This window comes from Vicugna pacos, chromosome 14, assembly GCF_048564905.1.
Source record: "Vicugna pacos chromosome 14, VicPac4, whole genome shotgun sequence".
Classification (NCBI taxonomy): Eukaryota; Metazoa; Chordata; class Mammalia; order Artiodactyla; family Camelidae; genus Vicugna; species Vicugna pacos.
The window spans coordinates 73,148,523-73,164,828 of NC_133000.1; the positions used below are offsets into that span (position 1 = coordinate 73,148,523).

General features: G+C 64.6%; 1 protein-coding gene across 16 annotated transcripts in view; it reads left to right on the top strand.

Moving 5' to 3' along the window:
- The window catches only part of MCF2L (MCF.2 cell line derived transforming sequence like), a 103,187-nt gene that overhangs the window by 42,469 nt on the left and 44,412 nt on the right, over nucleotides 1-16,306 (top strand). For 10 of the 16 annotated variants that reach the window (XM_072976568.1, XM_072976572.1, XM_072976575.1 and 7 more), the window contains one exon: nucleotides 15,890-15,973. In XM_072976568.1, coding sequence (XP_072832669.1) covers nucleotides 15,890-15,973 — 84 coding nt within the window. Of the gene's footprint in view, nucleotides 1-629; nucleotides 639-1,261; nucleotides 1,281-5,933; nucleotides 6,513-14,596; nucleotides 14,748-15,889; nucleotides 15,974-16,306 lie in introns of those variants that run through there. The other 6 variants (XM_072976579.1, XM_072976578.1, XM_072976573.1 and 3 more) reach the window with 6 other exon arrangements.

Below are 16,306 nucleotides of genomic sequence, written 5' to 3' on the forward strand. Positions count from 1 at the left end.
TGGCCGTGGAGCTGTGAGCCCCGCCCCTACCGATGGCATCTGTTAGGACTTCCCGGGTCTCAGAGGAAACTTGTCTTGGAAACAGCGTGCCTGGAACAGCATCGGGTGCACGAGGTCCCCAGGGGTCTCCTAGTCAGCATGTGTCTCCTCCGTTGCCGCAGATCCCAGGACCGCCTTCTGGGACGCAGTCAGATGGGCCTGCGAGCGCCCAGACCTGGCGCCTGCCCCTGGTTCCCCCAGCCCCGCAGGCAGCACCCGCCCATCTGCAGGTGTGCGGATGTTCCCAGCTCTTGGCTCATGTCAGGGAGCCTCCTGCCTGGAAACAGCCGTCGCTCCCCTCCTGCCACCCCCTCAATACTCATCAGCCCTTCAGACACACCCGGCTCTGCTCAGGGCTCGGGCTGGTCCCCACCCGACTCTTCAGGCGTGGCCGCCTTCGTCCGCGCCAGGTGGCTGCTGTCCTGCCTGGGTGGAGGGGGTGGCGAGCCCTGGAGGGCGAGTCGCTTGTCCCAGCCTCTCCCTCAGGGAGACTGAGACCCAGCTCGGGGATCAGATTTCGAGTCCAGGACTCCTGATGCTGGCCCGGCCCAGAAGAGCCGTGTCCCCTCTGCACCTTATTAGCCCCTTGAGCCTCTCAGGTGAGGTGGGGGCTGCTGCCACCTTTCCTCTGGGGCAGGAGGAGCCCGGTAAGCCAGGCGGCCCTCTCACACCTGCCACTGCGGACTGAGCTCCTGGGCGTCCCGGACCCGCCGGCCAGCTCTCCACCACCGTGGGTTCTGTTTCACCCACAGCCCAGCTGTGTTTGCTCTCTGCCGTGCGTCTGCCCCTCACACCGCCCAGATTTATTAGGTTTGTGGCAGGAGGTTGTTGATCTAGAAGGAGGGGGGAGGGGGCATCACTTCTGTCCAGGTCACAGTTTGTGCAGAACAAATGGTGCGTTGTTCCCCCGCCCGTGGCGGGGGTGGGGGCGGTCGGTGCTGATAAACGCTGGGTCCCGCCCGGAAGGCACGTGATGGTATCTGGGGCTCGAGTGTCTGTTTTCCCCATCAGGCGAGGAGAGCCTTCCTGTTTAGCTCCCAGAGATGGGTGGGGCTGCCCAGCCCTGCTCACAGCTCTGCTGCCTTCCCTCCGAGTGGTCGGGGGTCGTGCCTTCCAGAGCCCTCATCTTGGTGCTCTGGCCGCCTCTCAGTCCTGCTCCCACCACGTAAGACAGCCCGGGCACCTCCGGTGTCACTTCCATGCGCATTTGCCGTGTGCAGTGACCACCAGCAGAAATACAAGTGAGGGCTACACAGGGAACAGATGGGCGGAGAGCGGTTCCCCCGGCCCCTCTGACCCCGCTGGAGGCGGCCCCGAAGCGTCAGGGCTAGTCCCTGCTGTGACTGGGAGGATGGACGTGCATAAAATGGCTGGAAACCAGGACCCAGGCATGCAGTGAAGTGCCAAGCGGTGTTCAGAGGGAGGAGCAGCTTAGAGCTGGGGCACAGAGGGGAGGCCGGGCTGGGGGCTGGGGGTGGGCACATCGGGAGGCCGGACAAGGAAATGCGTGTGCGCCCTCCTGGAGGGAGACCTGGCACCAGAATTGGGCTGCAGTCACACAGAGGGGACACCAGAGAGACCGGGGAGACGCAGCCTGCCCTCGGGAGGGGGCCGTGGTCCAGCGGGGCCGTCCTGGGCCTGGCGCCCTGATCCGGGCTCCTGGTACTGCTGCAGCTGGTGCTGCGGCGGGTAGATGCTGTCCGGTGCCGCAGGGATGCGTCTGGCCCCTGATGTCACATGTGGCCCCGTCTTGGGCTACCCAGGACTGAAGTGAGCCAGGCAGAAGCGAGCCCTTCCCACGGAAGGCAGTCAGACCTCCTGGTGCCCGGGCACTTGACCCCCACGGACAGAGGTTGGACGGAGCTGCGAGTCCCCTGCACGGTTGCGGCAGCCTTTGTGATCCCCGAGTCGCAGGAAGCATGTCTCCGAGGTGCCTGTGCTCGGGGCCAGCAAGGCTTCCTTGGTGCGGAGATTCTGGAGAAGGGGTGGCCACGTGGCCTGGAGCATAGCCTCGCAGCGGCCTCCCGTGAGCCTGCGACAAGACCACGAGCCCACGCCTCACTGGGAGCGCGGGGAGCCAGGAGGCGTGTAAGCTGTCTTGGGTTGCGGATGGGGAGGAGGTAGCTCCTCCGAGGGTCCAGAGTGCCGGCCGGTGCTGAGGACCAGCACAGGGTGGGAGCCTGTTGGAAAACCTCGGGGGCAGGTGAAGGAGCCTAGAGGAAGGGGCCACGAGGTCCTGGCCTGGGGCCAGGCCCCCCAGGCCCCGAGCCGGGACGTGGGAACTGGGGTGTGCGGGTCAGCGGGACCAGGACTGAGTCTACAGAGACAGAACTCAGAACCACAAAGACTGTCGGCCACGTGGTGGCTTCTGTCCCCAGATCCTCCGTGGTGGCCCCTCGGGAAGGTCAGGACCGCCGTGGGGCCGGGCGGCGGGCTCCTGCTCACCAGGGTTCTCTGTGAGGTCGCACCTGGGTGCACCCCACCGTGCGCCTTGTGACTCACCCCCGGGGCTGCCCTGCAGGTGGGAGGTGCACACAGATCCAGACACTGAAGTGACGGGAGCGTGAGCATCGTCCCTTTCTGTCTAGCTGTGCGAGCAGCGTGAGAAGCGGTTCTGCTCTCGTGGCGAAAGCGCGTCCAGGAGGGGCTCTTGCCGTCCCGCGGGCCTCAGTCTTCCCAGGTCTGACGCATGAGTCAGGCCCGGCTCCGCGTTCAGCGCTCCTCCTTCAGTGAAGTGAGTTCTGCAGCGTCACGGCTCAGGTGTGAGGCTGTGCCCTGAGGGGTTCACCGCGGGACCCCCTGCGGTCCTGCACGTGGTGTGGAGGTCCTGCTGGAAGCGTCCCCGCGCCCGGAGCCAAGGAAGTCTCGTTCTCCAGGCTAAGCTGTGAGCTCACGGCCTAAGCGGAGGCTGCTGTGTCCGTGCCGGGGGCTCAGCGCTCACCACGGCTCTCAGCTGGCTGTTTTGCCAAGAAACTTGCTCTCGTGCGCAGGACTCCCGCCCACCACACGCCTGAAACTGCCCGTCCCGAGGCGCTCGGGTGCGCCGGCCAGACGCGCTCACGACCAGGACACCGTCTCCCCGGCTCTGTGGGGCGGCTGTGCGGGCTCCTGTCCCAGCCGTCGGCCGTGGCGTCTTTGGTTCGCTCTCCGGGGCTGTGCCGCCTTCTTCTGGGCCATGGGGTCTTCCGCGAGCAGTGGTTTAAGGCTGGAGGGTCCCGTCTGCAGACCCGCTAACTGGGTGCACAGAACACGGTGCTTGTGTGAGCACCCCAGACTCGCCTGGGGACAAGCTGCCCACCAGCCCTCTGCCCAGTGCCGCCTCCCTTCGGTCCCCGCACCATGGTGGCAGGAGGCCCGAGCATGGGGGCCCCACCCCACCTGGCCTAGGAGCTCACTGCTGCGTCCATGGCTGGACCTCGCGTGGAAGCCAGGGAGGGGAAGGCTGGCTGGGAGGACTGCCGCGTGGCATCAGGTCCTCACGGTGACCTTGGGGGCAGGGATGACACATTCAGCCTAGCAGCAGAGTGGACGGGGGGGCTACAGGACACACGAGACAGGGCAGGGCCTGGGGAGCATCTCCATCTGCGGGCGGCAGCCGAGGGTGGGAGGGACCAGGGCTGTAAGGATCACAGGGCCTCAGAAGGACGGTAAGGACACGAGAAGGGGACGTGGGGGGAGGGGGTCAGTGAGGACGGGACAGTGAGAGCAGGGAGGGGACACGGACGGGGAACAGGGGAGGACTGAGTAGCCGCCGTGTCCGGCTTCCCTGCTGCCCGAGGCTTTGCTGAGCAGGGACACCTGTAGCCTTAGGTTGCCATGACGATGAAACGGGGCCAGGTGGTGAGGGAGGCCTCGGCAAACAAGGGCACACCTGTGAGTCAGGGACAGCCCCTCCCGCCTTGTGGCCCGGCGGATCGTGGCCGGAGCGCTAGCACCTGGTGCTGCTCTGTGCGCAGTCTGCGTGTGGGGCCTGTTGCAAAGTTACAGGTGTGCTTCTCGAGGGCTCGGGGGCACGGTTTTGCCTACAGGAGACTGCTGGACGCCGTGGTCGCCCCCCTCGCTCTCTGTGAGGGGACTAACGCCGAGAGCCTGTGACTGTTCACGGGACCAGCTGGGCGGGGAGTCCGGACGCCGGTGCAGCCGGGCCGGCTTAATGCAGTCCTGCACCCTGTGTGCTCAGGGCGTGACGCCGTGTGCTGAACACTGCAGATTTTGACTCAATGCTGCGTTTCCCCCAGTAAATAAACAGGCCCCGTTCCCAGTGAAGCAGGGAGCCTGCGCTTCTTTCCAGCTGAGGAAGCCGTGTGGGGTCCCGAGAGGACAGAGACCCCTGCCCTCCAATCAGAGCAAACAGACCTTCAGGGCCCAGAAACCATGTCTACGCTCTCAGTGGCCAACCCCGCGAGGCCTGCGTCCACGGGGACCAGGGACCCGGGACCAGTGTCGGCAGCCTCCAGGTCCTCGTCCGACGTCAGGCCTGGCTTCCTCCGATTCTCCGCCGTCGTTCCTGCCGCGGGTTCATCCTCCCTGGTGGCTGTGGGATGGAGACCTGTGAAATGGCCCCTTTTGTGGGTCAGAAGGGTTTGAATATCCGCAGAGTCACCAGACCCAACATGTTGGAGAACACTGACACCCTGCCCAGCCACCTCCGTGCTCGGGGTCCGCGGGGCCTCCACGGCCCGTCAGACGGCAAACGTGAAGAGGCTGGACTCGCCCCCTCCGGGACGAGCGACCAGCTTACCGTCAGATTGGAGCTGACGGCCGCAAGTCCCTCGCACAAGCCCGCCCTCCTGCCCCGAGGGCCGCAGGTCTGGCGTGACTCTGGGCTCAGTTCCACGGTCCCCTCGTGTGCCGTTTCACCCCCACCCCGGAGCCTATGTGGGGCGGGGCCCAGGAAAGGGGCTGGAGTTGTGTGTGGAGCTGGTGGTGTCGGTGCCTCTCGGCTCTGTGGGTATTTGGGGTGCAGAGACTAGGAGCCCGTTAATCCTGTGGGATTTGCCCTGACCCTCCCCTGACCGTGGTCTGTGCTGGGAGGGTAGCCCCTGTCTTGGGGGCCTCTGCTGGGGCCCCGGGCCTGACCACTCGCTGCTTGACCTCGTGCCTCGCCAGCCACTGGTGCATGTTTCCTGGATGAACGAATCACGTGTCTTTAGTGGGAAACGGTAGCTCCCTTTTCTCAGCGCAGCCTGGAGAGGAAAGTGAGGGTGGAGGTGCTGTGGCCATGGCTGCGTTTGCTCACGTTGGCCAGAGAAGGTCGCCTGTGGCCCGTGAGCCCAGAGCTCGTGGCTCAGCAGGAGATGAGGAGTGTGAGACCTGCGGAAGAGCGCAGGGCCCAGAGGTCGGCCGCCGGCCGGGGCCAAGTGCCGCGGGGCACCCGACACCCGGGGTAGGCGCCTGGCGTGGTGGGGGATCCCTCACAGCCGAGGGGCCTGCTTCTCCTTGGGCAGCTCCCCACAGCGCTCATCTCGGGCAGGTCCGTGGCCTGAGGATCGCGCTCAGGGCTGCCGCCTCCACTGGGGCTCGCGGCTGGCCCGGGCGGCGGGAGAGCGCGTCTACCACCTCATGATCCCGTGATGGGGAACAGGGCCTGCAGTGCCGGGTCTGCTCTGATCACCGGAGCCCCACCAGGCCTGGCCCAGCCCGAGAGCTGTCCTCTCCAGGTCGGCCGACTCCCAGCTGGGGCCCCTCAGCACCCCCCCCCCCCGGTCCTTCCTGCCGGAGGAAGAGATCTGGTCCTGGGAGGGAGCCTGGTGTCCCCTGGGAGCACCGCCCCCCTGCAGAGCTAACCCTGCGCTTTAATGAGCTCCCCAGGGCCCCTGCCCGTGGCAGCGCCCCCTTGTCACACTGTCCTTGTTCTCAGTAACCCCACCCCAGGCGGTGGGGTGGGGGCATCCTGAAGTCTGGCTGCCGAGGACCTGGGCGCACACGACCCCCACGCACACAGTCAGCGACGCTCAGGCTGTGCACGCGGGTCTTCAGCCGCGTTATACAGCTGCCCAGTGGCTGCTCCCAGCACGGCCAAGCGGAGGTATCCAGACCCGGGGTCCGGTGCTCCGGGGCTGCGCCTGCTCCCTCGCCCCCCGCAGCCCAGCTTAGTGGAGCCGGCGCTAAGCACGGGGCCCCTGCAGGGAGGGCCGGTACGGGCGACGGGGAGGGAGCGGCTGCAGCGGGAGCCCTGCCACCGCCGGTCGCCACTGTTAACAGGGCGCAGGTGGAACAGACGAGCCAGCTGCGGACTCCGGGCTCCGGCCCGCAAACCTGAGACCCTGGAGGGAACACGGGTCTGCATGCACCCGGCGGGCGGCCCAAACCTGGAGCCCAGTGACCTCCCTTTGTGCGCCCAGCACGGGCGTTCCGGGAGGCAGGTCGCCGCCCCCTGACGCGGCCGGCGGGCGACAGCATGACCTTAAGCCTCTTGTCCCTGCTGTCTCGGGACCTCTCCAAGCTGTGGCTGCGCCTGAAGACCTGTACAGGTGCGCAAGGGTCAGGGACCCTCGGGGGCCCAGCACTGTCCGGGGTCCAGTGTGGGCTGCGTGGCTGGGGTGGTGGGAGGGGGCCGCTGCCGGGTGGGCGTGCCGGGCATCCTGGGGGGCCGGCCCCTCCCTCCCCGCCAGGCCCATCCTTGTCCTCATCCTCATCCCCAGGGCCCCCGCCTGGAGCAAAGGGGCATTGTCGCCAGTGCACACGGGAGGCGTGAAGCTCGGCCAGGTCCTTTGTTTCAGCTCCTGGAGACGGTCTGGGGCGCCGTGGTGGGAGCCCTGAGCCCGGCAGGGGCTCTGTCAGGGTGGGACCCAACCTGAACTCGGGGAGCGCCGACCTGGGTGGTCACGCCCCTGGTGACCAAGGACAAAGAGCCCGGGCCCAGGAGGGGGTGGCCTGGGTTTCCTGATCGAGTTTTTAAGGATGAAAGGTGCTTGTTTTGAAGTGATTTGTCAAGAGTGCATTTTCCGGTGGATACTTCTGCCGAAGATGGATGCGTAATTTGTTAAATAAGTATTTTGCAAATTTCAGTGAATGGGCCGCACCTCAGCTGTCGGCATCTGAAGGTCTCAGATTTAGAACAAAGACACCGGGTGTGTGAGGTGGCGGAGTGGGTGAGCCTCCCTGGCGAGGTCCGAGGACTCTGAAACCCAGAAGACGAGCACTTGGACGTGGTGGGAGGCCGGCAGCCCCACGGACACGGGGCTGGATAGGTCCCTGAAGGACCGCCCCCCAGGACTCGGCCCGTGTTGGGACCCTGAGAAGTTTCGTCCGCGTAGCGCGTCCCGTGACGTCTGCTGGTGCCCTTCCCTCCTGGGAAGGCGAGGCTTTATGGCGGGGGCCCTCGGGTGGCCCTTCTCCATCACCTCAGACTCCGGTGGTTTCTGAACCGCAGGCTAGCTCTAGTTCTTAGCACTTCCCCTTAGAAATTGTGGGTGTTCTTCTAACGCGCGCTGTATTTTTTAAGATGAAGAGGCTCCTGAATAAACGTCCGGAGGGGCGGGTGTAACTAAGGGCTGGAGGCTGTCCCCCATTCTCTGCAGACAGTTTGCTGTCTCCCCGCCGAAGCAGCGCTTGTCCGATTTCCCGGAGTTGCTGGTACATTGATGGAAACCTCTCCTTCACTGGTTCTGTGGAGCAGGCACCTCCAAGCTGGGCCCTTCACCTGGCCGTGTGACTGGGTGCTGACTCCCAGTGGCACCTGCTGTTTACAGGGGAGTCGTGCTCCTCCGTCCTCACATCTGCTCAGGCTGCACGAGGCGGGGAGGGAAGGTTGGTACCGGCCCGCCCGGAGCTGGGCCCAGAGCAGACTGAGTAGACGAGAGTGACGTGGCGAGACCCCGGCCCCATCACTGTGCCCGAGGCGGCCGGAGCCCGCTGGGTGAGACGGCAGGGCTGGGCCACACTCCCAGACTCGGGTCGGGGTCTCCTGTCCCGCCACTGGGGACGTCAGCAAGGTCAGCGGGTGTGCAGGCCCTGCCACCGCCAAGCCCCGACCCCAGCTCCCTCTCCGTCGCCCCTCATTCCTCTCCTCTGCCTGTCTCTCTGTCTCTGTGTGTCCTTCTCTGTCTCGCTTCACGCCTCCCCGTCTCCTGTGTGTGCCTGGTCGTGGTGGGGCTCCGTGGTCAGGCTCCGGGGGGCGGCGTCTGCGAAGGGCCTGATCCCTGCTCTGCGCTGCGCCTCCCGCCTGCTGGGCAGCGACCCGTCAGCTGGGCCACCGGGTGAGGCGCAGGCTGAGATGAGCCCCAGCGCCCCGGCCTCCTCTGCCCTGAGCGTCATCGTTCTGTTTGCTGGGGTGTGACTGGGGAAGTGGATGCAGCGACTTGTCGGGTCTTAGATTTACAGCGTTCCTGGTACTCGGGAAACGGAATTAGACACGCACGTTCCCGGGCGAGGGGAGGGTTTGGAGAGCTTCTGGGGTTCCCGGAGCAGCTCTGGGTGTGCTGGCGCCGTGCTGGCCTCTCTGCGTGGCGCGTCCTGTGCGCTGCTTTCTGAGGGCAGGTCCAGCAGCCTCACTTGGGCACCGCCCTTCCCGGCTCTGCCCTCGGAGCAAGGAGGGAAGGAGGGAGGTAGACGTCCCGGATCTCTGTTGTTTTTAATGTTGGCAAGTGGTGGTTTTAGAACAAAGCTCTCGAAGATCTCCTTCATTTCCAAACAGCATAGGTTTGTGCATGTGTATGTCTGGTGAGTGTGAGCCACGTCCGCACGCACTGGGTGTGGCGTCAGTGTGTGGTGTGTACGTGTTGGTGTGTGTGAGACGTGGAAGCCACACCTGCTCCTTCCGTCAGCGGAGATGTTGACACCTGGGAAGGTGACATCGCGGAACGCGGGGGCTGGGCATGGGGTCTGTGGCTGTAGACGTGCTGCTGGGGGCTCGGCCACAGCCGGGAGAGGGGGTGCGCTGCTGCATGCGCTGCTCCGGGGCCGGCTCACCGGCGCCCCTGAAGCCCCAAAGGGGGCGCGTCTGGAGTGGGGCGGCCATGGTGTACTTTGAAGGGTGTGTATCGGACCCCAGAAGGGCGTCGAGTTCTTCCTGCTCCGCCCACCCGTCCTCCTCCGACTCAGCGCATCCTCCCGCAGAGGCCGCCCCTTCACCCTGAGGCGGAATCCCCAGTGGCGCCCTCCCCTGGACCCTGTCCTGACGCCTTGGGGGTGCGTCTCCAGCAGGAGAGGCGGCGAGGAGCCCCGCCCGGCCTGCAGGAAACACAAACTGCAGCATCACAGCTCCTGCCTAACTGGGCACCAGGGCTGGTCTCAGAGGAGGAGGGGCCCCAAAGGGGGGGGTGCTGGGCGAGGGCAAAACGGCCCAGCTTGGAAGGCCTGCTGTGGGCTGCCGCCCTGCTCAGGGGTCTGCTTTTTCCTGGGGACTTAAGCTGGTGGCCGTGTGTTAAGTGGCACCATCCACTCATCAGCCAGACCCCCTCAAACACAGGGTGGGCGCCCAGGACAAAGGCAGAGCATCTGAGACCAGGACCAAGCCTCAGGCCCTTGGTGGACGGTGGACGTTCGGCCCGTGGGAGGAGCAGTGGGTGCCTGGCACCCAGGCTGGTTCATGCTCCGGCTCCTGCAGGTTTCCCAGCCCTGTTTCCCGCTTGCCCAGCCTCTGGGGGTTGCCGAGTGCCCCTCCTTAGATCGCGGACACAGGTAAGGGACTCCCCAGGCCGCGTGCAAGGAGGGTCCCGGGTTTGCTGCGGCCCCTCTGAGTCGGGAGGGGCCCAGCTTCTGCTCTGCAGTTGATCGGAGCTCTTCTCCACAGTCCAAGCCTCCCCCAAGTTAGAATGACCCCAGCGTCTTGCAGAGCCACCTGGGGCTCATGACGCCCTGCCCCTCCCTTCTTTGTGCGGCTGGACCTGCAGTCACCCTGTTGCTGCTGTGTGGCCTCAGGCAGGTTACTCGGCCTCTCTGTGCCGTAGTTTGCTCTTCCAGAGAATGGAATAATCACGTTCCCACCTTTTGGCCTGTTGTGACAACTTAACGCGTTAATACATAAAGCATACTTCGCAATAGTCGTGCTGCAACTGCTGTTTCTACCACAGACGGAAGATTTTCCGTGTGAACCTGTTGAAAAGTGACGCGGTCACCCAGACAGCCTGCAGGTTGGAGACGGTGTTTCACCCCCTGCGCGGCCCGCTGCGCTAGTGGGTTGCGGCGAGACGCTCAGGACGGACTTGCTTCCTCGACTGAGACCTCGGGGGCTTGTTGCTTCCACTTGAAGCTGTGCCTTTGGCTCCGCAGGCACTTTCGTTGGGGTTTCGCTTAAGGCTCTTCCTTTGCTTTGACGAGGACCAGCCAGAGCGGCCTTGTGCTCGGGGAAGTACGTCACCTGCGGCGTGGCTTCTGCCGGAGCCCGGAGACGCTGTGCACACCCTTCCCCCACGCCACACCGCGACCGGTCGTGTCTGGGAGGTGGTCTCAGAGCCTCCAAGACGAGGTTTTCCGTGGTGCTTCCCGAGTTTGTCTGACAGTGGGGCCCTTCTCTCCTTGGCCGAGGAGGGGGCTCTGCCAGAGGTGCAGAGAAGTGCGGTTCTGGAGTCAGACCCCAGAGCACCCCGCAGGGGAGCGGGGGCCCCCAGGGAAACGCGCCGGCCATGCTGGCGTGGGCCCGGTGGGCTGCGAGCACTGCTTACGTGCACCGCCCAGGCAGGCCTGCCATCTCCGCCTGCTTGCCGAGTTGCCTGGAGCCTGTGCTAAGGAGGATTCTGAGGCTCACTGGGGCTTCTGCCGTCAGCAACGAGGCAGGTGTCCTCTAAGGCAGGTGTCTCCGCGCCCTGCTTCACCCTGGACCTGGCAGAGGGATGCACTTAACAGGATTCCTAAAGCTGTTTTTAAGAAGTTGTTTCCAGCTCAGAAACCATCAGGTGTGCGGTGTGCACATGTACAAGCTGGGGTGTGAAGTGTGCTAGAAGCTTCGTGTCCAGAGCCCCGTGCGGTGCCTGGCCTGGTGTGGGTGTGGACGGTGGGCCCCAAGGCCGGATGCTGACCTCTTCTCTGACCTCGGTAAAATGGGTGTTGGTGAACGGGCTGATGGAAACCGTCCTCCTGGTGTCCCCGAGGGAGCCCTGGTCCTCTGCCGTCCGCCACGCTGGAGGATTCGTCCGCATCAGCGTCCCCCAGGCGGGCGGCCCTGGGAGCTCTGCGCCCGTCTGAGATTACCTGAGAGGGCATGGCTGGCAGGGCCGGACGGGGTGGAGACCCCAGCGTGTCCAGGCGAGGGTTCTGTGTCCGTTCTGCATCCGGAGACCCCCCGCAGCCTGAGCTGCAGACACGCAGGCGGTGGGCTGCAGTCTGGGAGGTGCAGGCCTGGGGGCTCCCGGTCTCGCCTGCACAGGGAGCGCCCGCTGCCGCCCCTGGGCTCCCCGTAGTTCTGCTCAGCTCTGTCCCAGCGCCCACGCGGGAGGCTCCCACGGCTCAGCTCCGGCGTCCGGCTCCCCAAGCTCAGGCTGTGTGGCCGGTGCTTCCCCGAGGACGAGTTCTGTCGAGGGTCTTTTATACCAAGACTTTTGTTTTAAAATTTGCGGGGATTCATTTTCTGAAATTAGGAAACCAGGGAGAACATTAGTGAACTGCGTGAGCGACGTGTCGTATGTGACGTGAAATGTCTGTGCTCAACCCGGAGCCCAGACTCACTGAAAACGCCCAGGATGGGCTGTGAGTGAGAAGCCAGCCCAGTCAGTGCAGATGTGCGCGGAGCCCCCCGCAGGTCACGCACAGCCCCGGGGCGTCTCCCCTGCGCTGCCCGGCGCTCGGGGAGCTGCGCGTCCCAGCTGACCGAGGCTCAGAACGGAGCCTGTTCGGACCCCTCCGCCCCGCCCCGGGTTGGAGACACCTTTTTGTGGCTGTTCGTCCTCACACGCTCTGCCCTGGCTTGGGGATTCCTGGGAGGGGCCCCGGTGGAATAGGAATCCCGCCCAAGTGAGTGGGTGAAGTACCCCATGGGCTCTCCACCCTGGAGTCCGAAAGGGCATCAGTGTTGTTTATTGAGTGAAAATAAACCAAAGTGCTGGGTGTGGACTTCCAGCCATACGGAAACAGGAAGGGAATCATCTCGTGATGGACCTGGTGGGCTTTGGGGCCAGGGCCTCTCACCAGCTGCCCCCCTTCGTAGGACCCTTCTCGGGCTCCTGTCTCCCTCCGGCGAGCTCCAAGGTCACCAGCAAGGCAGGGACCAGCCTCCGAACCCGAATCCCAGGCTCCTGCTGGTGCTCGGGGCTCCCTGAGCCCGGCCTTTACCGCCGGTACGCGGACTTCCAGGGTCCTGCGCGCTCTGCGTGTGTTCTTTGTCTGAGGCGGTGCCGGCCGGCCAGGATGAGGCTCAGAGGCCCTGCACGTGGGCAGGATGGGCCGGACGCTGCCTGCCCTGCATTACGGAATCCTCGTCCCGAGTAAAGCACACCCACGAGTCAGTTTGCGAGAGGGCATTTGCCGCCAGGCCCGACTGTGTGAGGACGAAGAGGTGTGAAGCTAAAAGTGGCGCCCCCCCGCCCCGGATCTCAGGTTGCTGCCCAGACGAGGCAGGACTCAGGGTTTCTTCCCTTTTGTCCTCGGGGGAACTGAGCCGGGTCCCAGAACAGCTGAGACGTCATCCCACTGACCTCACTGGAGAGCGGGGGTCTGCCCCTGCGGTGCTCCAGACAGAGCGGCCTTTCAGATGGGCTCCCAGCGCCGGCGCGGGGGGCAGGTCAGCCTGTGACCCTGCAGGGCACAGACGGAAGGGCTGTCCTCTCCCCCGCGCCCCCCCGATCGGAGACCTTCCTAACCTCCCCAGCTCGCAGCGACCCTCTAATGGGATAATTGCCCGGAGTCTCCGTTTACGTCTAGGCCGCAGGAATGTTCGGAGCGGGCGGTTGTCTGCGGGGCACTGTGCTCACACAGAGCGCTTCTGTGCAGGGGCCGGGCCTGCCTGACCCTCACGCCGAGCAGGCGGGTGGGGCAACCCCACTTCCCGTCCGGACCCCTGTCGGAGGAGCGGCCGGACGCGCACACGGCACAGGTCAGGTCCCCCACTTCCTCCTCAGCCAGCGGACACCGGTGGCTCAAATGCAGGATTAAATGGAGTGGACGGGGACCTTGGAAAACAGCACAGCACCAAGTGCAAACCTGCCCTGCCGTGGACCAGGAGCAAAGCCCGCGAGTCTGATGCGGCGGCTGCGCCCGCAGGGGCCGCATGACAAACAGCAGCACTCCCGGTGCTCAGGGGCTGTCCTCACTGTTCTCAGCTCAGGGAGGGGCGGCCAGTGGGAAAAGTGATGAATTTTGGACAGTCCACTTGTAGGAATGCGTTCCATGCGCAGAGCAGCCCTATTTTACAATTTGATCTAAGGCACAATATGGGTTGAGTTCTGCCCCAGAAAACCCACAGGTGTTGGGTTCCAGGGCTCGGCTGCCGGTGGATGCACGGCGGTGGTCAGCAGTTGGTACCCACAGAACCAGCAACACAGAGATTCCAAAACCAGCCTGTGTGCGCACCAGGACGAAGTTTGCTGGATTCTAATGGATGCTCTGGAGGGTCACCCTTTGCATCACTCATCGAACACGAGTTGTTTGAGCTCCTGCCCAGGGTTGGGACGGCTGTGGGGGGACGTGGGCCCCGTGGGGATGCAGGATGCGCTGAGTCCCCTGCCAGTCTGGGAGGCGGAGGAGGGCCTCCCTGAGGATGCAGCATCTCGGCTGGGAATTGAGAGCAGACCCGCAAACTGAGATGGGAAGAGCGTCACTGAGGGTCAGCCTGTGCAAAGGCCCTGAGGTGGCCAGGGCCTCGGCCCATCGGGGAGCTCGAAGAGTGTGAGGACACCTGCCACCCCGAGAGGAGGGTGGGTAAGGAGACTACATGGACATCCCTCTGTGGAAGAAAATCCCATGGACAGTGGCACAGCTGGTCAGACTGTCACCCTGTCACAGAAAGCGCAGAGACAGTCAGTTGTATCAGCTCTGTCCCCAGGATGTGGGAAAGCCGTCTGCCATCCGGGAGAGAAGACAGCTGTGATGTCCGCAGTGAGCCTGGGGACATGGGAGTGTGCTCGTGACAGGACGAGCCACCGGAAGTCCCTGCCACTCGGAGCCACCAGAATCAGGTCTGAGAATCTCTGCAGATAGGCCATCAGCGGCCCTGAGACGCGTGGTCTCCTCTCCCCACGAGCTGGTGGGCCTGGACGGCGGGAGGCCCTGCATCCACGCTCGTCACTGACGCTGGGTCCACACTCGCCGGGGGCTTGCCGGCCCACAGTGTGCATGCTGTTGTCCACTGCCCTGGGCATCTCCTCTCCAGACTTGAGGGCAACCCTGCTGCCCAGGGGTCCACGTCCAGGACACACGCATCCCAGGCTGGCAGAGGCTAGATTTGAGGAGGGGGCCCAGGTTCCACGGTCGACAGTGTGGTCATTCCCTGTGCTGAGAAAAGGAAAAGGCACCATCAAATCTCCAAGCACCGGCCACGTCCGCTGCCCCGACACACATCCACACGAATGAAGCGTGGACACCGAAAACCACCGCGTCCGGAATTTGAAATAGCTCAAGTTCCCTTGGAGCGATTGTTTCCAACCCTGTTTTTCTCTCCCCTAGAAAGAGAAAGGCATGGCTGAGACATTTGCCACGCCCAGGAGGTGGCAGAGTCCTGGCGTCTGAGTTGGAGGCGCATGTGCTGCCGTTGTCCCGGACCCAGCACCCGCTGCCGCTCTGTCTGGGCGGCAGGCCCAGGGGCACCAACCCAGTCACTTCCTTGTCAGCACCAGGCGAGTCCAAGGGCAGCCGGCCATGTGGTCAGCAGTTCCAGAAAAGATCGCCAGGGCCTGGGGGCCTGCCTGTGTGTTCCCTGTGTCACCTCTTTGCTTGTCTGCAAGACCAGGAGGGCCGGGTTTCCAACTGCCTCCACCGAGCCCCGGGGTCAGAGGTCTCTGGGACCTCAGTCTCCCGGCTGTTGGAGGCCAGGGTCTGAAGAGGGGCGGGGAAGGAGAGCTGACTTTCCAGCTGTTGGCAAGTCATCACCACCATCACGAATCTCTTTAGGGAACTGTGTTCATGTTCAAGGTTGCAAACGTCCCTGGTCCGGGCCGTACACCACGTGTGGTCAGCCGGGCATCAACTTAGAGACGCAGGGTCCCTGCAGCACGTGGAGCAGGCCCAGCTCCGTGGCCCACCCGCCAGTGCCCTGGCACCTCATGCTCGACAGGGACACACGTCCCCTCGGCGTCGAGGTTCCCCTGGGAGTCACGCTGAGCCCTCCTGCTTCTAGTCAGTGCCTCCAGGCTGTGGCTGGAAGTACTGCCCGGTCACTCCCAGGCCCCAATCCAGAACCTGCGCCCGGTCAGTGCTGCGTCAGGACTGGGCTCAGCACCCTCCTCGGGGTCAGTGCCGGGCAGTGGGGAGGCATGAGTGTTGGACCCACTGCAGTGGCCAGGTTGCCCACTGCCAGACAACAGGGGAAGGCCCCAGGGTGGCCCGCCCACTTCTGGGACATGGGTGGACACTTGCAGACCAAAGGGGTCTGTTCTCCCTCAGTGCAGCTCTCTGACCGCTTGTGTTAGGGGTCGGCCCTCCGGTTGCGGCTGACTTGGGCGAGGTGCTGGCGCTGCCCCAAGCCCCGCCCCACTGCCCGGCGCCTCCCCTCTGCTGCCAGGCGCCCCCGCCCCTCCCCCCACTTCCGACACACACGTTTTAAACGTCGATGAGTCGCTCAGGACACAGTTTTTTGTGCCCTGAGAAACAAAGGTTTCTGCATGCTGGAAACTGACATTCCTTTTTCCTGACACGTGACCGCGGGTCCCCTTAGGTGTCTGCTACGGTGCGCGGCCGCGGGGGGCTGGCCCAGACTCGTGGCAGGTGAGGCAGTTTCCTGAGTGACAGCATGTGTCCATCTGCTCTGCTCTCCCCACAGATGAAATCATGCACCAGGACATCAGCCCGCTCTGCGCTGCGGACATCCAGGACCAGCTGCAGAAGTGCTTCGCTTACCTGTCTGGTGAGTGCGAAGCCCGGGCCGCGTGGCGGGGAGGGAGGGTCTGCTCCGCCCGGCTGGTGGCTCACCCCTGGCTGCATGGTGGGGGCTGGGGGCCAGCTGTGGTGCAGCCCGCTTTCCTCTGGACTGACGCCTGTGACGAGGGCGGCTCAGGGCGGCTGGTGGGCACAGGCCAGAGGTCAGTTGGGTCCCAAGGGGGATGCAGCCCTAGAGCTGCTGAGGCCTCCTGGACGCCAGGGCTCCCTGGGGCAGGCGAGTAGGCACAGCTGCGGCACAGTCAGCCTCCGTGCAGTGTCCGGGGCCTGGGGTCTGGCTTCTGTGGCTCCGTCCTCTGTG